Source organism: Bos javanicus, chromosome 4 (assembly GCF_032452875.1).
Source record: "Bos javanicus breed banteng chromosome 4, ARS-OSU_banteng_1.0, whole genome shotgun sequence".
Classification (NCBI taxonomy): Eukaryota; Metazoa; Chordata; class Mammalia; order Artiodactyla; family Bovidae; genus Bos; species Bos javanicus.
Window position 1 is genome coordinate 77,106,115 of NC_083871.1, and position 26,121 is coordinate 77,132,235.

Genomic DNA, 26,121 nt, shown 5'->3' on the forward strand with positions numbered 1-26,121 from the left:
ACTGAGCACACAGCACGCACACACTGTGAGGTTTTCTCTGACCTCATGAGGGCTCTTGTAAGTGTCTCTGCACCCACTTATCTCTGGTGGGAAATCCAACTGCCTGTGGTTTAACTTGTGCTCTCATGGAGCTGCCAGCGCCCTTTCACGCTCACCTCCAATGTAGAGCTGCCAGTCGCTTGTCACTGCTCACCACCAAAATTCTCATGGTTCTCGAGAGCTCCCTTAGGCGTGGACTTCCCTACACTATCTTCTAAATCAAGTCAGTTCCTATGGAGAGAGCTTCAGAGCTGCCTGTCCTTACAGTTGCCTCTGCCCTTGGGAAGATCTCTGACCCACTCTCCTGGAGCTGGGGTTGTGGACAGTAGTGTAACACCCTCACTTTATGAACAGCATATTGGGTGTGGGCAGCAGCTTCTGGTCTTCTCCACTCACCTCTCCTGGCAGGAGCCTCCACTGTACAGGTGAACTGAAGTGAGAGCGCACTGAGCCTGGGGTAGAGCTCCCTCAGTGAGGTCTGGCCAGGGAGAGGGAGGCCTGACATCTCAGCCGTTCATGCCTGGAATTTAGTCTCTGTAACACAGAGCTTGGAGTGGAGGGGATGAGAAATCCTGGCCCTCCCAGGAAAACACTATATCTAGATTCCTTGTCTAGAAAGTAGAGAGACATGGCATCCCCTTGTATGGAGCTGGGGGAAGAGGGACAGAAATGCACACACATATACACACAAACATACACACACACATTCCTTGTGTGGTCTGGTACCCAGGACCCTCCATGTCCTAGAAAAACTCATGAATAAGTGAAAATGTGGGGCCAAAGGACTGACAGAGCCTGCAAAGCTGTGACCAGCAGGCCAGGCTGGGCGGGGGAGGGAGGCAGCAAGCCAGGGCTGGACAGGACTAGCCTGAAGGTCAGAGGTCTCAGTGGGGCCAGTGGATCACTAAAGTTAATCTAAACTAAAGTTAGCATAGTGAAGAAAGCATGCTGGAGAGCTAAAAAGGCGGCCAGGCGGCCCAGTGCCAGGCCCACAATTACGAGGTTCTCCAGTCTTGGTAAGAGTGGGGTCTTCAGCCAAGAAGCATCATTGGACAGCCATGTGCACACAAGAGTAGCCTCTCGGTGCAGCTCTGGCTGCCAGGGCTCTCAGGGGACCTGGGAAGTGAGAATCCCTGGGGCAGGGGAGACACACACAACCTCCAGGGGCTCCCCACACAGGGTGTGGCCAGGGCCAGCCAAGGGCTGGGCTGCACTCCCTCCGCAGCTGCAGGGCCCCCCCAGGGAACCATCTGAGAAGAGAACCAACATTTTAAAGGCTTGAGATGGTCTGAAACCCAAAAGCACTGCCCCTCCGGGCCTCCACAGGTTATCTCATCAGCAGACGTCCAGCTCACAGATGACCCGCAGAGACCTGCGTGGTGGGCGATGCTCCAGAGGCACTGTGGATACACGTTGAGATCACAGCCTCTGTTCCTCGGCTGAAGCTACCTCAGGAACCGGAAGTGCCAGGAGATTCCCATCCCGTCCCTGCACCTGTGGGCATCTGCACCCATGGGCACCTGCAGGGAACCAGCAAACTCAGGGGACCCCCTGCACCTCTGGGCAGGAAGAGGAGCAGGGCCTCTGAAGGACATAGAGACTGCCCTGCTAGGTTCCCTCCACATCCACTCACAGCCACAGTTCCACTTCTGGGCCCCAGCAAGACGGTGCTGAAGTAAACCGCCCACATTCGAAAGCATCGGCTAGGGAACTGGAACGCCACCGGGGACCAGAGAGAAGCTTGCAGACAAAGCGCCTCCACCAGCTGCTCCCTGGTCCCCAGGACCAGGCGGGGGTCCTGGCAAGCCCGATGCAACCTCGAAATGCCGGAAAGATGAAGTCTCCCCTCCATCCTCAAAGCGCAGGGAGCCAGTGGGAAGCACAAAACCTCTGAGAGCTGGATAGCGGATCCCTCCCACCTGCCCACACTCCCCTGGTTTGAGGCTCTCTTTGCTGCTCTGACCTCTGACCTCCTGGAGCCTCAATCACTCCGTCTGTAAAATGAGCCTGGGGGACTTGCCAGTTCTAAGAGGCCAGGCAGAGTCTCTGTGAATTCCCTGAAATAAAACTGGAAACCCCAGAAGTAGCATGTCTCTTTACTCACAGAAAGCAAAGGCACAGCAGACAGAGCTCAGCCAGTAGAGCGCACAAGGCCCCTACTCCGAGGCCTTGCTCACAGAGGGGTCCATTACCAAGGAGGCCCACACCAGCTGCGGCCACAGACCGGACGTCGCAAGCTATCCTGTGGTTCCTTGGAGCTCCCAGTTCAATTCTGTCTTCCAGATTCTCTCTAAGTGGGCTCCCCATCAAGAGGACTCAAGGCCTGCAAAGCGAGGACCCACAAAAGCCCCCTCCCACACTCTTTACTGCCCCACCCCCAGACAGGTGGGAATGAAAGAAAGTGAAGTCACTCAGTCGTGTCCGACTCTTTGCGACCGCCTGGACTGAAGCCTACCAGGCTCCTCCATCCATGGAATTTTCCAGGCAAGAGTACTGGAGTGGGGTGAGAATAGGCACACCTTTTCAGAGCAGAGACACTGTGGTAGGGCCAAGGCTGGGGGTGGTATCAGAGTAGGAGGTAGGGTCAGGGCTGGGGTGGAGTCAGAGTGGGAGGTGGAGTCAGAATAGGAGGTGGGGTCAGAGTAGGAGGTAGAATCAGAATAGGAGGTGGGACCAAGGCTGGGGGTGGAGTCAGAGTAGGAGGTGGGGCCAGGACCAGGGGTGGGGTCAGAGTGGGAGACGGGGTCAGGAGTAGAGTCAGTTGGGAAGCGGGGTCAAGGTCAGGCCAGGGCAGGACCCTAAGGGACTTGGTACTGGGAACACCAGAGGCCCCAGCCCAGCCTGGGACAGCGCAGGTGAAGCAGCGGTGATCTGTGCCCAGCACACAAGCTCCAGCCACAGCACGTTTTCTCTATCACCAGCCCAAGACCACCGGGGCAAGGTTCGGGGGCAGCTGAAGCACCAGCTCAATCAGCCCTGCAGAATTTTCTTCCATCTCTCCAGGCATGGCCCCTCGGGCTCACCAGGCCCTCACAACACCTGTTCGGTGTGCTTGCTGCGCCACACCACCACACCAGTCATGGCGATGGTCAGCAGGACGGGCACGGTGATCAGCGGGATAAGAATTTCATCTGGGGGGTCCTCCCAGTCTTGCCTGTCCACCGAGCAGTTTTGGAAGAACTGCCTATGGACGCTGGCGATGAAGCTCTCAGCCAAGGGGTTGGGCCAGTAGCAACCCACCACGTTGGTCTCCACCTCCGTGCAGTTGGTGAAGCTCTCGTAGTACCTATGAAAGCAGAGAGTTTGACCATTCAGCTCCCCCACCCCTTCTAACTTTGGCCCTGACTTACAGGAAAGTGGGAGGCAGTGCTGTGTGGCCACCGGTTCTCAGCATGGCCCCAGGCCACATGGGAACAGTGGCCTCATGCTACAATCTCTCTTGGGCCTGCTGGTCTGGCAGTATCCATCCCCCTGGTGTCCTTGCCCTGAGGTTCTTTTGCGTGGTGGCCCCATACCCTGCAAGAAACTCTGAGGCCATAAACTCCCCAAAATATACCCCATGCCTCCGTCTGCATCTCGTACATCATCCCTGCCCTCATCGTGGTCATCCACACTGTCACCTCCTCCCTACAAGGAAAGGAACTCCCAACACCCCAGGTCTGGACTCAGCCCCCAGGGTGCCAGCACCCCCAGGTCTTCCCAGAGGACACTCTGAGGCTGGGCTCTTTCTCCAAGGCCAAAGGTCACAGCCCCTTGACCTGCAAAGCCCTTCTCACCTAGGACCACTATATAGGCCTCCCATGGGGTCGCTAAAAGTCGGACATGACTAAGCAACTTCACTTTCACTTTTCACTTGCATGCATTGGAGAAGGAAATGGCAACCCACTCCAGTGTTCTTGCCTGGAAAATCCCAGGGACGGGGGAGCCTGGTGGGCTGCCGTCTATGGGGTCACACAGAGTCGGACACGACTGAAGTGACTTAGCAGCAGCAGGGGAAGAAATCTCCCTGAGGCCAAGGGCCGGCTGCCTCCCAGTCAAGTTAACCTGCCTTCATTTACCTGACTGGGTGGTACGGGGAGGTTGGGGTGGGGGGGCATCCCACCCGTGAGCCCAGCTCCAACCTGTCTTCCTCTCCAAAGTTACCTTCTTCAGCCCCCACCTGACAGGACATGGGACCCCCTCTGCCCAGGGTCTTCCTGTCTGTGTTGACCAAACCTGGAAAGGCACTTAGCAAGCCACGAATGAGTAGCCACATCCATCAAACAGCCAGGCTCCTGATGGTCCATGTGGCCAACCAAGTGTTACCACTAGCAGTCCCCAGAATTCAACCCCAAAGCCCACTGACCGAGGATTACTGGCCTCTGGGGCTGCTGACCTAGACTGGAGCCATTGTTCAAGATGCTCTGGTCAGAAGACTGGTTGAATATCTGCCTCAGTGTGCCAGCTCCGACCACTGCCCACCTGGCAAAGTGCTTCACACAGGACAGGCTTGGGGCAGGAAGGGGTTCCTGCCTCAGCTCCCTGTGGGAACGAGGCTTTGCAACCACACTCCTCCTTCCGGTACTGACCCAGGAAGGGTGGCCTGAGCAACAGGAAGGATCCGCTTCCTGCAGGAGCTTCCTGTACACAACCTTATCTCTGCCTGGAAAGGCAGTGGGAAACAGGGCAGCGGATCCATTCAGCCAGACCCTTCGCCACCCCTCCTGGTGGCCCTGGGGCAACCGGTTTCCCAGCCCAAACATTTGGCTGGTTGGTCAGGCACACATCTGCCCACACCCCTCAGGTAACGCAGGCAAGGAAGAGCCGCACAAGGCAAAAGAGAGCAGGAAACAAAGGCTACAGCCTGGAATCCATGTGCAGAGCCCTGATGTGGTCCTTGGGATGGGTCCAGGCTCTGGGTCGCCTCACTAACCAGGTCCTCAGGCAAACCATCACCCCCAAGACCCACCCCTCCCACTGGGCCCTATGAGTGGCCTGCCACCCCAGAGCTTCTAACTCGACACCTGCAGAGCCCCCACCTGCCCCAGAGCTCAGAGCAACTGAGCCAAGGTACAAGAAGCAGGAGGCGGAGGGTGATTTGAGGCCCGTGTGACCCCCATGCACAGAAAACAGCACGAGATAGCAGCTTAGGGCTCAGGATGTGGAACCGATATCTTCCCATCTCAGCTTGGCTGACCATCTTCCTGACTTTGCCCACATTGCTTAGCCTCCGTGAGCCTCAGTTTCTCCACCTGTAAATGGGGTTCATAATTCTCAGCCCAATAAGGTAATGGACCTTATTAGGTGAAAGCCCCCACCTTGGTGAAAAGACCAAATTAAGTGCTGTGAATACACTTCTGGTAAGTGCCTGGCATATAGTAGGTTCTCAGTGAGGTCACAGGTGAGTCCCAAAGGCTAGGGTTTGGGCAGACTGCCCAAGCTTGCTCCTTCTCAAGATCACTGGGAACTGACTCCTTATTGTGACAGAAAATGTTGTTACAATAAAAGACAGCAAAGGTCAGGCGCTCAGGCACGAGGCAACAGTTGCAGGAGGCCACCCCCACAGCCAGCACCCCGCCGTTCCCAGGGTTGGGGAGGCAGATGAGGCAGGGATGCACGCCTTTCCACACACAGTCCCAGGTGCTGTTAACTCATCAGCCTGCGTTCAAACTGGAGATAAAATCACGGTGTTCTTCCCAAGGAAGCTGCCATTTGTGTGACATCATGGAACCAGGGTCACGACAAGCTCTGTTCTTCCCAAGCTACTCTGGTCACCCCTTTCCATGCCCTCCCTTCAGTCTGTCTCCCAGAGCACCCTCCCTCCAGCCCCTGGGGGTGCTCTCACAATGAGCGAAAACACAGCCATGGGCCAGAGGGGAAAGTTGGGATGTGGAACCCAGAAGGCAGGCAAACTGCCCCTGGCAGGTTCCCTCTTCCGCCAGCAAACTTTTCCCTAGTCCAGTAGACATCGGCCCCTCTCTCCTCCAAGACCCCCTCCGGGCTGACCCCTCTACTGTTCTCCAGCCCTGGGGCTGGATGTCTGTTTAATCTCACTGAGGCTTTAGCAGGTGACAGAAGCCCAGGACAGGAAACTCACACCTCCTCCCTAAACCTCCAGCCCTGTGTGTCCACTCTGGGCTTGGCATTCAGGTTCCAAGGACAATAAGAAGCCTGGCCAAGGCCCTTCCTGAACATCCCCCTCCCCTTTCCCAGCAGACACAGAAATTGTGTTCCATTTGGTTCAGTGAGCAGCTATGTGTGGAGTCCATGAGGGGGCTGTGGATGTGCCCACAAGGAGCCACTGTCCCCTAGGGAGATGGCCATGGAAGCCCATAGAACAACCACTGGGAACAGACAGCACAGGAGCCAGGGTCTTGGGGTGGAAAGGGCTGATGCAACTGATAGAAATCCAGGGGTCCCAGGCAGGCATGGCCCACAGGACAGATTGAATGCAGCAGCCACCAGTACTGTGCCAGACAGAGACTTCTAAGTGAGAAGTGGGGGAAGGTAGGCACAGGCCATCAGTGATTTCCGAGGAGGTGAAAGGTGTACCTAGACACTTGATGCTGGGTGTGATCACAGGAGATGAAAAATATCTCAGAAGCTTCTAGAAAGTCGGGCCCTCTGTGGTGGGGCCCCCACCACACCAGGTAGAAACCAATGGGACTCAGTTTCTCTGTGGTCCAATGGTCCTGACTACCCACCCAGCCCTGGCTGGTGCTGTGAAGAAAACCCAAAATGACAACTCCACCCAGCACGGACCGTGAAGAGAGGCAGGCACCCCAGGGCAAGGCACCAACCACATTCAGGAAGGGGAGTGGGTGTCGGTGGTTCCCAGAGAAATGACCACACTCAGAAGAGTGGGGGATGCACAACCTGGAGTGTTCAATTTGGAGCAGCCTGTGTGGTCAGTGAGGGGAGTGAGGGGCTGGGAGGCTTGGAATGAACCTCGGAACTTGAGGAGCACAGGCGCTGTGGGCAGGGCAAGGGCAGGGACACTCACACGATGAACTCCGAGAGGTTGCACCACTTCCAGACCTCTACCTTCTTCATCTTTTCGGCGAAGGTCTTGCCACAGCGGGGCAGCATGGCCAACATACGCTTCTCATTGCAGCCACCCACCGGGGGAGACTCCCCTAGAGAGGAGAGAGGAGAGAGTTGTGAGCATCACTAGGAAGCCTAGGTGCTGTCATGACCCTTGAAGGTTCGTGCTGATGCCCCTCAAGGTCTGCCCCCTGGGGTCTTCTTCCATCACCTTGGCCTCCATGTAACTCAAGAAGGTTGAAGCCAGTGCAGAAAACGGAACCCACATTGAGATGTCACCAAGACAGGACCCAGAGGGGTCATAGAAAGAAGTCCTCTAGTGAGGCATGGAAAGAAGCAGGCAAGGGAGGGCAGCATGCAGAGAGATGGGGGTCTTGGGAGTGGAGAGGCTGAGGGAAGATGGGTTCCAGTGGGATAAAATATAGGAGAGGACTTCCCTGGTGGTCCAGTGGTTAAGAATCTACCTGCCAATGCTGGGGACATGGGTTCAATCTCTGGTCTGGGAAGATCCACATGTCACGGGGGCAAATAAGTCCATACACCACAACTACTGAAGCCCAAGCACCTAGAGCCCATGGTCGCGACAAGAGAAGCCACTGCAATGAGAAGTCCGCATGTTGCAACTAGAGAGTAGCTCTCATTGCTCTCTGCAACTAGAGAAAGCCTGCATGAAGCAACAAAGACCCAACAGAGCCAAAAATAAATAAATAAAATATTTAAATAGAATAAATATATAGGAGAAAGTCACTGTGTCCTTGTATAAGATGAAGTCTTCTCATATGGCACTAAAAATACAAACAAAAGAAAAATATAGAAATTGAACTATATCAAATTTTTAGACTTTTGTGCTTCAAAAGATACCATCAAAAGAGTGAAGACATCCCACAGAATGAAAGCAAATATATGAAAATCATATCTCTGATACAGGGTTTGTGTCTAAAATATATAAAGAACTCTTATGGCTATTAAACAAGAGCAATGACTCATTTAAAAATAGGAAAAAGGGGAATTCCCTGGTGGTCCAGTGGTTAGGACCCAGTGCTTTCCCTGCCAGGACCTGGGTTCAATCCCTGGTTGGGGAACTAAGATCCCACAAGTCATGTGGCACAGCCAAGGTGGGCGGAGGGGGGTAGGGGAAGGAATGAAAGGTTTGGAAGTTTCTTATTCTATACATGAATTGATATAATATCACTTAGACTGTGATAAGTTAAAGATACTACAAATCCTAAAGCAACCACTAAAGTAATCAATAATAATTACTGCCAATTAGTGAAGGGGAAGAAGGAGAAATAAAAAAGTGGAAAAAAAATACAAAGTCTAAAAAAAGGCAGAAAAAGAGAGAAGTGGGGGCACGAACTGATGGTACCATGGTAGATTTAAAACTAACCATATCAATAAATTATCACATTGAAAGTAAATGGTCTTAGCACCTCAATAGAGAAATAAAAATTGTTAGGACTTTCTTGGCAGTCCAGTGGTTAAGACTCCAAGCTTCGACTCCAGGGGGTGCAGGTTTGACCCCTAGCCAGGGAGCTAAGATCCACATGCCACATGCCACAGGGCATAGCCAAAATTCAAAAAATGAAACAAGGATTATTAGATGAAATCAAAAGGCAAAATCAAAAATCCAATCACAGGCTATTTATACGTACCCTACCTTAAAATGACTCAAATAGATTCAGAGTAAAAGGTGGGGAACAATATGCCATGCTGCTGCTGCTGCTGCTGCTAAGTCACTTCAGTCGTGTATGACTCTGTGCGACCCCATAGACTGCAGCCCACCAGGCTTCCCCGTCCCTGGGATTCTCCAGGCAAGAACACTGGAGTGGGTTGCCATTTCCTTCTCCAATGCGTGAAAGTGAAAAGTGAAAGTGAATTCGCTCAGTCGTGTCTGACTCTTCGCGACCCCATGGACTGCAGCCCACCAGGCTCCTCCATCCATGGGATTTTTCCAGGCAAGAGTACTGGAGTGGGGTGCCATCGCCTTCTCCGATATGCCATGCTACCACTAATCAAAAGAAAGGTGGAGTGGCTACATTAATACTGGACAAAGTATATTTCAGAGCCAAGAGTATCACTAGAGATGAGTCTTTCCATAATAATTAAAGACTCAATTCATTAACAGTAGTTGGATGAAAGGGGAAGAAGTGACGTTGGAGGCTGGACCCAAAGGCAGACTAGTGCAGGTGTTCAGGCCTTCCCAGTTTATCTAAAGCCTAACAGAAGGCAGAGGTGGGTTTTCAAACTCCACACTCCCCCACTGAACCCACCCTGAGCCTCAGAACCTTCACATCATGGGGTCCCAGGCAGGCAGCAGCCAAGCCAGAAGCTGACACCCCTCAAAGAGGAGCCTTGCCATCTCTGCAGGAAGAGGGTACCCTTCTGAAGTTAACCACCACCACCAGATGCCCAGCCCCACCCCCTTGGAGTCACTGGTTTGCTGTGTGACTCTGGACAGACCCTTCACCTTGCTGGGCCTGTGTCTCCTCCTCTATAAAAGAGAGTGGTACTGATTCTGGGTGTTTTCACTAGTTAATAGTCATGCATCTCTTTCAACTTGTCTCCATCTGGCCACAACTGCCCCACCCACACACCACTCTGCCTGGACCCCCAGCCACCTAGCCCCCTTCCCAGGCTGTAGCAGGTCTGGATTATGTGCTCCCAGCCTGTCGATCCAGTTCTATTTTAACACAGCTCTCGATTCTGAAGTCCTTGATGGAAGCAATCTATTGTAATACAATTCTTCTGAAGGCAGAACAAAGCCATTCCCCTCTGAGGCTGGTACAGACCACCATACCCGAGCCCACCTGGAGATCTCTGGGGCTAGGGGCCTCCCTCCCAGCCCCTCTCAGCACTCAGTCTCTCAGGATGACCACGTGAGGTGGAACAAAGGTGTCTGACTTGGCTGTACATCCACAGTCCCTGAGGCCACAGCCCTGGCCCATGGCAAGGGTGACTCTGAGATTGGGACCAAACATTCGTATTTGTTAAAAAAAAACAAACGAACAAAAAAAACCCACCCCTGCGTGATTCCAATGTACTGCCAGAGCTGCAAACAAGCAGGGAAAGCTCACAATTACATGCATACAGGCACGGAGATCTTGTGCAATGAAGATTCTGAGCCAGTAGGCCTCCAGCACCAAGATGCTAATCTCTGACAAGTTCCAGGTGCTGAGAGGCCCTGCCCACACTCTGCAGAGTTAAGAGACAATGGGAGAGCTGAGGAGTCAGAAGTGGTCGAAAAGCCCCTCATGTTCACCATGACTCTATTCCCAGCCCAGATGCACTCACTCTACTCTCTGAGCCTCAGTTTCCCCTTCTGGAAATGAACGCTGGCCTGGCTGCCCCTTGCCAGGCTTCCCTCAGCTTCAGTACTGACCAATGTTCACTGAGTGCCCTGTCCTAAGTGTGGTCCAACTTGCTGAGCCCCGCAACAGCCCAAAAAGACAGGGTCGCTGTGACCACTTGCTCAGTAACAGGGTGGGGGGCCAAACCCACATGCAGCCCTGGCTCCAGGCCGTGCAGGCCTGGAGTTAGTGACTCTGGGAGGCACAGGCTCTCGGGCTATGTGGAGGCAGCTGAGAAGGCCACCTGTGCTCCATTCCCCCACCCCACCCCCAGCCGCCCTGTTGCACAGGCATTTTTTCCTTGCAGCTCATTGATAGCCCAACACAGGCTCCAGTCCACTTAATGTCCTCCACATCCAGCCATGTGCCCATTCCTGGGTCTGGCTGACAGTCTCTGCAGGGTATCCTACATGGGTCTCCTGAGTGCCACCCTCCACCCATGGGCACGAGCCAGGCAGGGCTCATACTGTGGTTTGCCCCTACTGGTACTGCCACTCCTCCCAGCTGCAGCCCAACTAGACCGGGCCATCTAGACCCCCTGGACCACCATCAAAACCCAGCTGGACCTGGATCCACGGACCTGGATGATCTGGACCTCCTCAGCCTAACCCAGCCACCACCTGTCAGATCACTGAGACCCAGTTCAGTGCTTCCTCCTCCTCCATCTCATTCTCCTCCTTCCCCCTGCACATCCTCCCTCTTGGAACTCCTTCCTCCTCTCCCTTTCTGATTCCTCATAGACCAGAATCTCCATATGTCCCAGGATCGCCACACACCAACATGGCAGGGGCCTGGCCAGAGCAGGTTGAGGATATGCCATCAAGGACCACATGACATCCTGAGGCGAGTTTCCTGGGATAACTTCTCCTGCCCATGGTGGGAGTGGGCAGTGTGCTATGAGGATGCACAGGACAGGCACCATGGGACACCTGTCAAGTGACCTCCATGAGGGGATGGAGGGACAGTTAAGTAGAGCACCATTTCTGACGCACAGGCTTAAGGAACTCCCAGCAAAACCCAACAATCCATCCAGCGTTATAAGACTGAGGTAAAGTTTCTGGTACCGGAATGGGAGGTAGTGAGGTATCTGTCTAAAGTCCAACACCAAGGAGAGAAGAGGGATGTGGGGCTGGGCTCAGTGGTACCAAGACTGGGACTTGGAAGTAAAACTTTCCTCTTTGGTGAGCTTGAGGTTTGCCTGTGAGAAGATAAGTGAGATTTACAAGTCCCTGAATGAAACACTTGGAAAGTCTTTAAATGCCAGAATTGACTGCCGTTTCAAAGAAAAGAAAATAGATGGTTTTGGAAAGTTCATGCTGTTTCTTCACTGAATTTTAGAGATCAAGTCCTGAGCCTTTGGAGTGGGAGCACTGACTCCAAGACCCTAGACTACCAGAGAACTAACCCTAGGAAGTATCAAATAGTGAGAACTCACACAAAGGAAACCACTTGAATATAAGCCCCACATCACCAACCACCAGTAGCACACAGTGCAGGATGCCTCATCTAAACAAACAAAGCAAAAATACAAACCCAGTCATCAGCAGACAGGATCACCACTTCACTCAGCCTTGCCCATCAGAGAAAAAACAAACAGACAAACAAAAACTCAGCACAAATCTCACCTTATACAAGCTCACACAAACCACTGGACCAACCTTGGGAGGGCAGAAACCAAAAGGAAAAAAGAATTTAACCTTGAAGCCTGGGAAAAGGAGATCTCAAACACAATATTAAAAAAAATAAATAATGAAAAGGCAGATAAATACTATACAAATGAAGGAACAAACTAGAAACACTGAAGTCCAAATAAATGAAGAGGAAATAGGCAAACTCCCTGAAAAAGAATTCAGAATAATGATAGTAAAGATGATCAAAAACCTTGAAAACAAAATGGAGAAAATGCAAGAATCAATTAACAAAGACCTAGAAGAATTAAGGAATAAACACACAGAGATAAACAACACAATTACTGAAATTAAAAATACTCTAGAAGGAATTAATAGCAGAATATCTGAAGCAGAAGAACGAATCAGAGAGCTGGAAGATAAAATGGTGGAAATAACTTCTGAAGAGCAGAATAAAGTAAAAAGAATGAAAAGAACTGAGGCTAGTCTCAAAGACAACTGAGACAATATCAAAAGCACCAACATTCGAATTATAGGGGTCCCAGAAGAAGAAGAGAAAAAGAAAGGGTATGAGAAATTTTTTGAAGAGATTATAGTTGGAAATTTCCCCAACATGGAAAAGGAAATAGTCAATCAAGTCCAAGAGGCACAAAGAGTCCCATACAGGATAAACCCAAGGAGAAACATGCCAAGACACATACTAATCAAGATAACAAAGACTAAACACAAAGAAAGAATATTAAAAGCAGCAAGGAAGAAGCAACAAGTAACATACAAGGGAAATCCCATATTCTTAACAGCTGATCTTTCAGCAGAAACTCTCCAAGCCAGAAGGGTATATTTAAAGTACTGAAAGGGAAAAATCTACAACCAAGATTACTGTACCTGGCAAGGATCTCATTTAAAATTGATGGAGAAATAAAAGCTTTTCAGACAAGCAAAAGTGAAGAGAATTCAGTACCACCAAACTAGCTTTACAACAAATGTAAAAGGGACTTATATAGTCAAGAAATACAAGAGAAGAACAAAGATCTACAAAATCAATCCCAAACAATTAAGAAAATGGTGATAGGAAGATATATATCAATAATTACTTTAAATGTAAATGGATTAAATGCTCCAACCAAAAGGCACAGACTGGCTGAATGTATGCAAAAACAAGACCCATATATATGATGTCTACAAGAAACCCACTTCAGACCTAAAGACACATATAGACTGAAAGTGAAAGGATGGGAAAATATATTCCATGAAAATGGGAAGCAAAATAAAGCTGGAGTAGCAATCCTTATATTGGACAAAATAGACCTTAAAATAAAGAATATTACGAGAAATAAGGAAGGACACTACATAATGATCAAGGGATCAATCCAAGACGAAGACATAACAATTATAAATATCTATGCACCCAATATAGGAGCACCTCAATAAGACAAACACCAACAGACATAAAAGGAGAAATTGACAGTAACACAATAATAGTAGGAGACTTTAACACCCCCACTCACACCAATGCACAAATCATCAAAACAGAAAATTAACAAGGAAACACAAGTCTTAAATGATGCATTAGATGAGATGGATCTTATTGATATCTTCAGGACATTCCATCCAAATGCAGAAGAATACACCTTCTTCTCAAGTGCACGTGGAACATTCTCCAGGATAGATCATATCTTGGGTCACAAATCAAACCTCAGTAAATTTAAGAAAATTGAAATCGTATCAAGCATCTTCTCTGACCACAATGCTATGAGACTAGATATCAATTACAAGAAAAAAACTGTAAGAAACACAAACACATGGAGATTAAACAACACATTTCTAAATAACCAACAAGTTACTGAATAAAGCAAAATATAAATTAAAAAATCACTAGAAATAAATTACAATGAAAACATGACAACTCAAAACCTATGGGATGCAGCAAAAGCAGTTCTAAGAGTGAAGTTTATAGCAATACAATCCTACCTCAAGAAACACGAAAAACATCAACTAGACAACCTAACTTTACACCTAAAACAATTGGAAAAAGAAGAACAAAAAAACCCCAAACTTAGTAGAAGGAAAGAAGTCATAAAGATCCGAGCAGAAATAAATAAAAAGAAATGAGAGAAACAATAGCAAAGATTAATAAAACTAAAACCTGGCTCTTTGAGAAGATAAACAAAATTACAAACCTTTAGCCAGACCCATCAAGAAAAAAAGAGAGAAGAACAAATCAACAAAATTAGAAATGAAAAAGGAGAGGTTACAACAGACAACGCAGAAATACAAAGGATTATAAGAGACTATTATGAACAACTATATGACAATAAAATGGATAACCTGGAAGAAATAAACAGATTCTTAGAAAAGTTCAATCTTCCAAGACTGAACCAGGAAGAAATAGAAATTATGAATAACCCAATTACAACCACTAAAATTGAAGCTGTGATCAAAAATCTCCCAAAAAACAAAAGCCCAGGACCAGATGGCTTCACAGGAGAATTCTATCAAACATTTAGAGAAGAGCTAATGCCTATTCTTGTAAAACTCTTTCAAAAAATTGCAGAGGAAGGAACACTTCCAAACTCATTCTATGAGGCCACCATCACCCTGATACCAAAACAAGACAAAGACAACACAAAAAAAGAAAACTACAGGCCAATATCACTGATGAATTTAGATGCAAAAATCCTCAACAAAATTTTAGCAACACATAAAAAAGTTCATACACCATGATCAAGTTGGGTTTATTCCAGGAATGCAAGGATTCTTTAATATATGAAAATCAATCAATGTGATACACCGTATTAACAAACTGAAAGATAAAAATCATATGATAATCTCAATAGATGCAGAAAAAGCCTTTGACAAAATTCAGCACCCATTTATGATTAAAACTCTTCAAAAAATGGCCATAGAAGGAACTTACCTCAACATAGTAAAGGCCGTATATGATAAGCCTATAGCAAACATTCTCAATGGTGAAAAACTGAAAGCATTCCCCTAAGATCAGGAACAAGACAAGGTTGTCCACTTTCACCACTATTATTCAACATAGTTCTGGAAATCCTAGCTATAGCAATCAGAGAAGAAAGAGAAATAAAAGGAATCTAGATTGGAAAAGAAGTAAAGCTCTCACTGTTTGCAGATGACATGATACTGTACATAGAAAACCCTAAAGACAGTATCAGAAAATTACTAGTGCTAATCAGTGAATTTAGCAAAGTTACAGGATACAAAATCAATACACAGAAATCACTTGCATTTCTATATACTAATAATGAAAAATCAGAAAGAGAAATTAAGGAATCAATCCCATTCACCACTGCAACAAAAAGAATTAAATATCTAGGAATAAACTTACCTAAGGAGACAAAAGAACTGTACACAGAAAATTATGACACTAATGAAAGAAATCAAAGATGACATAAACAGATGGAGATATATTCCATGTTCTTGGGTAGGAAGAATCAATATTGTGAAAATGAATATACTATCAAATGCAATCTACCAGATTCAATGCAATCCTTATCAAATTACCAATGGCATTTTTCACAGAAATAGAACAAAAATTTCACAATTCACATGGAAACACAAAAGATCCCAAATAGCCAAAGCAGTCTTGAGAAAGAAGAATGGAGCTGGAGGAATCAAACTTCCTGACTTCAATTTATACTACAAAGCTACAGTCATCAAGACAGTATGGTACTGGCACAAAAACAGAAATATAGATCAATGGACCAAGATAGAAAGCCCAGAGATAAACCCATGTACCTATGGGTACCTTATTTTTGACAAAGGAGGCAAGAATATACAATGGGGAAAAGACAGCCTCTTCAATAAATGGTGCTGGGAAAACTGGACAGCTACATGTAAAAGAATGAAATTAGAACACTTCCTAACACCACACACAAAGATAAACTCAAAATGGATTAAAGACTTAAATGTAAGAGCAGAATCTATAAAACTCTTAGAGGAAAACATAGGCAGAGCACTTGATGACATAAATCAAAGCAAGATCCTCTATGACCCACCTCCTAGAGTAATGGAAATAAAAACAAAAGCAAACAAGTGGGACCTGATAAAACTTAAAAGCTTTTGCACAGCAAAGGAAACTACAAGCAAGGTGAAAAGACAACCTTCAGAATGGGAGAAAATAATAGCAAATGAAACAATTGACAAAGGATTAATTTCCAAAATATACAAGCAGTTCATACAACTCAATGCCAGAAAAACAAAAAACCCAATCGAAAAGTGGAAAAAAGACCTAAACAGACATTTCTCCAAAGAAGACATACAGATGGCTAACAAACACATGAAAAGATGGTCAACATCGCTCATTATTAGAGAAATGCAAATCAAAACTACAATCACCTCACACCAGGCAGAATGGCCCTCATCAAAAAGTCTACAAACAATAAATGCTGGAGAGGCTGTGGAGAAAAGGGAACACTCTTGCACTGTTGGTGGAACGTAAATTGATACAGCCACTATGGAAGACAGTATGGGGAGTCCTTAAAAAAACTAGGAATAAAATCACCGTATGACCCAGCAATCCCACTCCTAGACATATACCCTGAGGAAACCAAAATTGAAAAAGGCACATGTATCCCATTGTTCATTGCAGCACTTTTTACAATAGCTAGAACATGGAAGCAACCTAGATGTCCATCAACAGATGAGTGGATAAAGAAGTTGTGGTACATATACACAACGAAATATTACTCAGCCATAAAAAGGAACGCATTTTAGTCAGTTCTGATGCGGTGGATGAACCTAGAACCTATTATACAGAGTGAAGTGAGTCAGAAAGAGAAAAATAAATATCATATTCTAATACACATATACGGAATCTAGAAGAATGGTACTGAAGAACTTATTTACAGGGCAGCAGTGGAGAAACAGACATAGAGAATAGACTTATGGGCATGGGGAGAGGGGAGGAGAGGGTGAGATGTATGGAAAGAGTAACATGGAAACTTACATTACCATATGTAAAATAGATAGCCAACGGGAATTTGCTATGTGTCTCAGGAAACTCAAACAGGGGCTCCATATCAACCTAGAGCAGTGGGATGGGAAGAGAAATGGGAGGGAGGTTCAAAAGGGAGAGGATATATGTATACCTATGTCTGATTCATGTTTGAGAGAAAACAACAAAATTCTATAAAGCAATTATCCTTCGGTAAAACAATAAATTAAAAAGAAAAAAAAAAAAAAAGAGAGGTAAAGATGCAGATTCCTGACAACACCAAGAAGGTAGATGGCTGCCACCCACTCAGGCTACCAGCTGCATTAGTAAAGGTCTCAGGAATTAACTTGGAATAGAAAACCATTTCAGCGGTTCCATCAGGGAAACAAAGAAAAGGCAGGCAGGACTGTGTTTCTTTTGTCTAGGGAACTTTCAGACTCTGGGAAGTGATAAACAGCCAAACAGATGCATTTCCGAGAGAAAAGGCTTTTATGGCCAGTCATTTGGAAATGAAAAACAGGAGCTCTCATTCTCCTCCAGAGCAAACAAGCAGCAAGCAGGCCGTGGCCTCGGTGGGCTCAGCAGTGACGGGCCGTGGCCAGTATGGCTCTGGGACACTGTGGTGTCTGGAAGGTTCTGCTCTCAGCCCTTGTGGTCTGGCGAGTTCTTCCCCATCCTGGACCTCAGTTTCCATATAGTGACACCAGAGGACCTCCAAGGCACCTCTGAGCCAAGCACCTCCTTGCAATCACTGGGGTACCTGATATCCAGCACTGCACCTGGGCCCACTTGAGTGCACAGAATCCAATGCGACAGGAGACGGCTCAACGGCAGGACATTACTCCCACCAGTGACAAAAACAGTGACAGTGCCGTGTTTATACACAGACACACTGGCACAGGCACTCTGTCTGGTGGTGCTGTAAGTGAGCCCCTGGGAGCCACAGATGCTAGCAAACTCAAGTGTTCACAGAATGTGTGCCAGGCACTGGCAGGAGCTTCCCATACATGCAATCCTTCACTCCACACTCCTAGGTCCCCACACAGGGTTACGGGGCCTCAACTGACTGAATCCAACTGACAGTCACATGCATGCGTGCGTGCTTAGTCGCTTCAGTCGTGTCTGACTCTCTGGGATCCCATGGACTGCAGCCCTCCAGGCTCCTCTGTCCATGGGATTTCCCAGGCAAGATACTGGAGTGGGTTGCCATGCCCTCCTCCAAGGGGATCTTCCCAACCCAGAGATCGAACTCATGTGTCCTGTAGCTCCTGCATTGCAGGCGGATTCTTTACTGCTAAGTCACCAGGAAAGCCCAACTGGCAGTCACAACAGCCCTTTCTAGGTTGCTAGGTTCCCTAGAGTGGGAAAAGCTGAGACTAAGTGCCACTAAATGTTTTATGATCATGGGGAACAACTGCTGCAAAGAGAGAGGCGCCCCAGGAGTAATATCCAAACCCAACAGTTTGGTCAAGAGCAAGGCATGAAACTGAGCCAGTAGGCCTTGGGTTAATTAGTAGAACTTCAAGCCAAAAGAAAAAAAAAAAAAGGTGGGGGGCAGGGGAAGGTTTTTTAAATGCAAGTAAGTTTAGGACCCCATGGACTGGTGAGCCATGGCCTGCCAGGCTCCTCTGTCCATGAAATTCTCCAGACAAGAATACTGGAGTGGGTTGCCATTCTCTTCTCCAGGGGATCTTCCCAACCCAGGGATTGAACCCAGGTCTCCTGCACTTCAGGCAGACTCCTTACTGTCTGAGCCACCAGGAAGCCACATCATAATTGTGTCTTATCTTTGGATAATATTACCAAAATTAATCTATAAATTACCAAAATTAATCTATGATCTCTATTTAACTGTCTTAAAGAAAAGTGAGCACTTACAAATCAAACATTTCTAAATACAACAAAAAACTAACCAAAATGCAAGGAGATCCAACCAGTCCATTCTGAAGGAGATCAGCCTTGGGATTTCTTTGGAAGGAATGATGCTAAAGCTGAAACTCCAGTACTTTGGCCACCTCATCTGAAGAGTTGACTCATTGGAAAAGACTCTGATGCTGGCAGGGACTGGGGGCAGGAGGAGAAGGGGACGACAGAGGATGAGATGGCTGGATGGCATCACTGACTCGATGGACGTGAGTCTGAGTGAACTCCGGGAGTTGGTGATGAACAGGGAGGCCTGGTGTGCTGCGATTCATGGGGTCGCAAAGAGTCGGACACGACTGAGCAACTGAACTGAACTGAACTAAACCAAAATGAATTTCAGGTTCATGTGCTCTGCAGAATATTAAGTATTAAATTAATATCCAGTATTAAGATTTGTTAATTAATACAGATATGTCTTCAGAGTCATCAGTACTACGTATGATACTTCTCTTGTACAAAGGTTTACTGAAGTCAGTAAATTCATGTTATATCTATTGAAAAAATTATCAACAAAAAACTGATTTGCCATGATGATATTGTCATAAGTAGTAAAATACAGAAAAATGGTATAGAAGTTTTTAGATGAACTCTTTAGAAATGATTATATGTTTTAATTTTTTTAGATTCTCAGTAACTTGAAACTTAAAAGTTTTGCTAAATTAAGTTAAATGATAAAAATCCATTGAAGGTCTAGGTCTTTTTTTAAGATAAAATACTGGAACATTGATTGTTATACAAGTCTAGCAATCTTTTGTCTTCTTAGGAGAGAAAAAAACTAAAGATGTTTGTATCACTTTAAAGAGAGAAATTAAGCTATAAAAATGTATGTTTTTAGAGGTTATAGAACATGTTTATAAGTTTGTCAATTAGAAAATGTTAGTATAACAAACAGTTCAATTACTTGCCTTTTGGTTTTTGCTAGAGATTAGGATTTTTAAGGATGAAAATTATAATAAATATGTAATTAAAACTGCCAAAAATAAGTCAGTTGTGTCCGATTCTGTGCAACCCCATAGACTGTAGCCTTCCAGGCTCCTCTGTCCATGGAATTCTTCAGGCAAGAACACTAAAGTTAGGTAGCCAATGGCTAAGACTCCGCACTCCCAATGCAAGGGGCCAAGGTTCAAACCCTGGTCAAGAAACTAGATCCCATATGCTGCAACTAAGCATATGCAGGCTGGAACAAAGATCCCGCATGCCACAACTAAGAGTTTGCATGCCTGACAAAGATCAAAGATCCTGTGTCGCAACTAAGACCTGGCACAGCTAAATAAATAATTTAAAAAAAAAAAGAATGGAGATAGTTGTGTTAAAGAAAAAAGAAAAACAATTTTGCCCTAGAGCTCATCGTTTCTAGATGGGGAAAGGATAAGGGACAAACTTACGTGAATACAGAAATCGTGGAGGTTTATGTAAAAGGAATCTTAAGAAAAGTTTTATGCATGGTCAGGATTGAATAAGATTAGATTGAAGTTAATAAAATAGATGAATTTTATTATCAAAAGTAAACTAATATAAGACTGGAGTTTGGTTTTCTCACTCTGTTAAAAGAGCAATGTTTCCTGGAATATTGAGCTGTTTTTGATAAGAGATTTTAGGTTTCCTTCTCTAGCTAACTGAGTTCTCCAAATGGCCCCTGAAGCATCTCTGAAAGAAATATTAAACTAATCAAGATTATTTGGTTTATTAAACTTTATGGAGAGCATTAAATGAAAAATTGACCTAGTGAAGTTGTCAGAGTATAACTACTCATGACATGTATCACTGCTTGCTTTAAGTTAGTGCCTGTACAACACTTGTGTGACAACTGGATATAGCTGATAAGATGTGTAACCTATAAAGGGCTTCCCAAGTGGCACTCATGTCAAAGGACAGTCTGTCAATGAAGAAGACATAAAAGACATGGGTTCAATCCCTGGGTGGGAAGATCCCCTGGAGTAGAGCACAGCAACCCACTCTAGTATTCTTGTCTGGAGAATCCCATGGACAGAGAGCCTGGCAGGCAATAGTCCACAGGGTTGCAAAGAGTCAGACATGACTGAGGCAACTTAACACACACACATAACCTATAAAAGGTCCCACTGTCAACATACCTTTGTAGTCCTTTGTTATGTCTGATTAGTTTTCCTCCAACATGGATAACTAGGCTTTTCATATAAATGAAAAAAAAACTGAAAAAAATTTTTGTTTATATGAAAAAATAACTACTTTTTATATAAGCGAAAAGTAGGATTAGCACCAAGGCAGAGGATAGACCCAGGGCAAGCAGCAAACATGATCAAGGGACAAATATTTTTATCATCAATGCTTTCTACTGAAAGACTTGCCATCAAAAGGGGAAAACGATAGAAGAAATTTTCACATATTGAGGTATGTGGAAGTCATTCTGATTTATATGATTTAACTCAAATTTTACGCTAATTTAAAAGAGCTTGTTTGTGGCCTATTTAACACACATTGTAGGGCTTCCCTGGTGGTCCAGTGGCTAAGACTCCATGCTCCCAATGCAAGGGACCTGGGTTCCATCCTTTGTCGGGGAACTAGATCCCACAAGTCACAACTAAAGTTCACATGCCACAACTAAAAGACTGCATGCTGCAACTAAGACCCAGCACAGCTGAATAAATAAATAAAAGAAATAAATATTTTTAAAAGAATTAATGACTGAAAGGTTGTAGACATGGAGTGACAAAAGTAGCAGTTAGGCCTTACAGCAGTCTCAGAATCTGTAGCTCCTCCCTGAAGAACTTAGATAACACCGTCCAATACCTATTTCTGAGTTGTCTTACAGAATCTAAAACCACCACGGAGAAAGAGCTAACTGCCTGATGATCAAACTGCAGCCATAATACAAGCTGCTCCAATTTGAGCAGTGCTGTTCTGCACATAGCCCCCACCTGCACATCCTTGAAGCTTTCCCTTAAAAGCTCTTGCCCTGGGACTTCCCTGGCAGTCCAGTGGTTAAGATCTTGCCTTCCAGGGCAGAGGGTACAGGTTGGGTCCCTGGTCAGGGAGCTAAGATCCCACATGCCTTGAAGCCAAACAACCAAAATGTAAAACAGAAGCAATATTGTAACAAATTCAATCAGTTCAGTTCAGTCACTCAGTTGTATCCAACTCTTTGTGACTCCATGGACTGCAGCACGCCAGGCTTCCCTGTCCATTACCAACTCCCAGAGCTTGCTCAAACTCATGTCCATAGAGTCGGTGATGCCATCCAACCATCTCATCTTCTGTTGTCCCCTTCTCCTCCTGCCTTCAATCTTTCCCAGCATCAGGGTCTTTTCTAAAGAGTCAGCTCTTCACATCATGTGGCCAAAGTACTGGAGCTTCAGCTTCAGCATCAGTCCTTCCAATGAATATTCAGGACTGATTTCCTTTAGGATTGACTGGTTTGATCTCCTTGCAGTCCAAGGGACTCTCAAGAGTCTTCTCCAACACCACAGTTCAAAAGTCTCAGTTCTTCTGCACTCAGCTTTCTTTATGGTCCAACTCTCACATCCATACAAGACTACTGGAAAAACCATAGCTTTGACTAGATGGACCTTTGGTGGCAAAGTAATGTTTCTGCTTTTTAATATGCTATCTAGGTTGGTCAACAAATTCAATAAAGACTTTTAAAATGGTCCACATTAAAAAAAAAAAAACATAAAATCATTGTAAAAAAATTGTAAAAGCTCTTGCCCTCTGGTTGGCAAGTTGGAGTTGATTTGGGTGGTCTGCCATCTTCCTAGGTTGCTGGCTTCCTGAATAAAGCATTTTCCCCCCGCTAACCCTTGTGTCTTGAAGACTGATTTTTGAGCATTGAGCAGTCAAACCTGAGTGCAGTTTCGGCCCCAGTCAGTAACAGGCACCAGCTGAGTGGACTTCTGCTGGACCTCATGACCCCAGGGCCCTGCACAGCAGCACCTGCTTCTGAATTAGGGTTTGTAATTCTCAAAGCACCTTCCCTGATGGGTCCTTCAGAGCCTGTCCTCAGTGGAACCTGATGATCACTAGGAACAGCCCCCTTGCTAGCCCAGCTCCCTGTACCCACTGTGTACCACCCAGAGACAGCTCAGCGATGGCAGGGTGTCAGCATCCAGAGCAGCCCTGGCACCCTCCTTCAAGATGCAGCTGCCTCCAGGGCTGATATGGCCCCCGTCCCATGTATGACAAAGCAGTGTGAGCACATGAGCAGGTCTGTCTCTCTGTGCATCTCCTTGACTCAGTCAGGAGTCAGTTTCTGAGGTCCTCACTCTGATGAGGCCAGCACTGGACTGCGTCTGCTGAGGAGCTGACCTGGACCCTGACCCTGGCTGGGGAGCCTGAGCCCAGGTTCCGTGGGCGAGGGACACCGGGTCCAATGAGACAAAATGAGGTGGCTCCCAGAACCACACCAACATGAGCCCAAGGCTATTAACATGGAAGGTTTCTCCACAGGGCCTGCCTTTGGTCCTTCTCACCTCCAGGCTCTAGGTGGGCAAGGAGAGCCTCAGTTTCCATCATAATGAATCAGAGTCTTCTCCCATTACAATAACCAAAATCTCCATCCAGACGTAGAGAACGGACTTGTGTACACAGCAGGGGAAGAAGAGGGTAGGACGAACTGAGAAAGCAGCGCTGACACATATACACTACCATGTGTAAACAGATAATGAGTGGGAAGCTGCTGTGTAACAGAGGGAGCCCAGCCTGGTGCCCTGTGATGACCTAGAGGGGTGGCATGGAAGCGGGGAGAGGGAGGGGATATATATGTAATTATGATGGATTCGTGTTGTTGTATGGCAGGAACCAACACATTTTAAAGTAACTATCTTCCAATTTAAAAATTAAAATAAAAAAAACTTCATCCAAGGGCTTTGCATTTGAAGCTTGCTGAAATCCTGTATCAGTGTGCTCCTGATCTCCTGACTTCTGGAAGCCACCAATCACTCTTTCCTCTAACACAAAAACCCAGCTAACCCCACGGCTCTAACCCCTGAACATTAAATGAAGTCATACTTTATCCACCCCAGACATCACCAGTGGAAAGATAACCTGGAGTTCAAGATGCCAATGGGCCTAAGCAGCTTTTTCCAAATTCCAGGTCATCGAAGCTGACAGTGGCAATGCAAACAAGCCCAATTTTACATCTTACAGTCAGGGAAACTGAGGCCAGTGAGAACAAGGGAGCATCCCAAAGGACCCAGGGGACTGTGGACCCCCAGGCCAGGGCTTCCCCCTCTCAGAGCTGGCCAGGCTCAGGAAGGCTCTCCCACGGAAACCCTCCCCAAACACGGATACCCTATCACTGGTTCTTGGATGATTTCCTTAGAAGGATTTTTCAAAACAAGCATTTCATTCAATCCATTCCCAGTTTGTGAGCAATGTGTCTTCCCAGGAGCCCCGTGTTTTCTCGGTGGAGAAGGGATCTGGGAGGGGAAACCTCAGAAAGCCGCCCTCTGTCCCCTCCAGCCAGTTGCTCCAGACACAGGCATACACACTCACACTGAAACACTGGCTTCGGAGGACAGACACAGCAGGGAAGATCTAGCACTCCCACTTCTGGTTTCCTCTCATCCACACCCCTGCGCCGGCTGTGCACGCAGGAGCCCCGGACGTGGAGCACACTACCTCACAGGGAGGAGGGAGATGGACACGCCCGCCAGTCCCCAGCCCCAGAACAGCGAGGCCGGAGACATCACAGCAGGGAGGAGCGGGCTCTGGCCGAGCCCGCTGCCGAAGCACAGCCTGCAGGAGACCCTTCGCCTTCCTTCCAAGCCCGGCCCGTCACCATCAGCTGGAGCATCCTGGGGACCGCGCCTCCAGAGCCCGGCGCGCCGGGCTGGCCCAGGTCGGTGCTGAGGAGGAGGAGCAGCCAGGTGCAGAGGCAGGATGCCAAAGGCCGCGAGGATCCCACGACCCCCAAGGAGGTCGGGGCGCCCCGGCGCCGGACTCAGCGCCCCCTTACCGCAGAGCAGCAGCAGCAGCAGTAGTGGAAAAAAGTAGGGGCGCCGCAGCGCTCTTGTCCCCATGGCTGGCCAGCTGTCGCGCGCGGTCCAGCTGTGACGCACAGTCCAGCGGCGGCGCGCGGTGCAGATGCGTCCCCGCTGGGGGCGCCCGGGGACGGAGCCCAGGCCGGGGAGGGGCCGCAAAGAGCCCGCCCCCAGGAGGTGCCTGCCCCTAGGCTGTGCTCTCCGCCCTCTGGGATGCGCCTCCCTCCCCGCAACAGGTGCCCTCCAGCAGGTCGCGCTCTCCCAGGACGTGCTGCCCCTCAGGACGCTCCCATCCCTATGAGGAGCCCCGCCAAGGACTCGTCCTACCCCCCAGGACGTGCCTCCCCTCACTGACCGGTCCTTCCCCCAGGACGCATCCCCTCCCCAGCGCATATCCTCTTCCTTCTGCCCTAAGGGTGCAGTCCTAGAAGACCTGGTGTCCAGCTGGGCTGGGGAGCAGGCTTGGGGGCGGGTGGAAGCCTGGCGGGGAGTGGGGGGGACCCAGCAGGTGCACCCACCCTCAACCCAGACCACAAAGGAGCCTGGGAAGGTGTCTGGAGAAAGATAGCTGTGGGGTTCGGTGCCATGGGAGACCGGGGAGGGAGCAAGTGGATGCAGGGGGCAACCCCCTCGGAGAAAGCTGGGTGTGAATGGAGGCATCTCTGTGAGGGGGTGAGAAGTGGGGACTTCTGGGTAGAACCCCAAGTACTTATGGGCCTCAAGCCCTAGGATACCTTCCTGGGGTCTTCCCTCTGCCAAGAACCTTTGCACCCCTCTGGACCAGAGAGGGTGGGGCATGCACACACCTACACTGACACACACCCCACCGCCCATGGCTAGAACTGAGTCCTCAGGCCCCAGTCCGTACCCTGTGCCCTCTGGAGGCCTCAGGGGACAAAATGAGGGCCAAGAGAGTGACTGGGTACCCCTCAGGGCCTGACTTCGTGAAGTGTTATGGGCTCCCAGGGGAAGGAGAAAGGGCCTCAGGGTACTTCAACCACAGATGACCTCCCTTGGTTTGGTCACCTCTGTCCCCCTCAGCCCCTAGCACAGACCCTGGCCCCACGGACGCCCAGTCACATTGTCACTGATGAAGAACCCCTGCCCTTTGAGGCCCATAGTCCGCCACCCCCCACCAGCCGTGCCTCATCTCAGGGCTCAGGAAAGCAGCACTAGGAAGGCCTAGGGATTAATTACTCTCAGCCTGGGCTTTCCCATGTCAGAGGAATGGAGCAAGTGGGCTC

At 47.9% G+C, this 26,121-nt stretch overlaps 1 protein-coding gene across 1 annotated transcript; it reads right to left on the reverse strand.

Moving 5' to 3' along the window:
- Positions 1-2,119: 2,119 nt before the first annotated feature.
- Positions 2,120-25,155, reverse strand: RAMP3 (receptor activity modifying protein 3). The gene is made up of 4 exons (XM_061414406.1): positions 24,853-25,155; positions 17,015-17,087; positions 7,022-7,154; positions 2,120-3,325 (listed from the first exon to the last, which is right to left on the reverse strand). Exons 2-4 carry the CDS (start codon positions 17,079-17,081, stop codon positions 3,070-3,072), a joined length of 456 nt encoding a protein of 151 aa, XP_061270390.1. The 5' UTR covers positions 17,082-17,087; positions 24,853-25,155; the 3' UTR covers positions 2,120-3,069.
- Between the last annotated feature and the right edge of the window lie 966 nt (positions 25,156-26,121).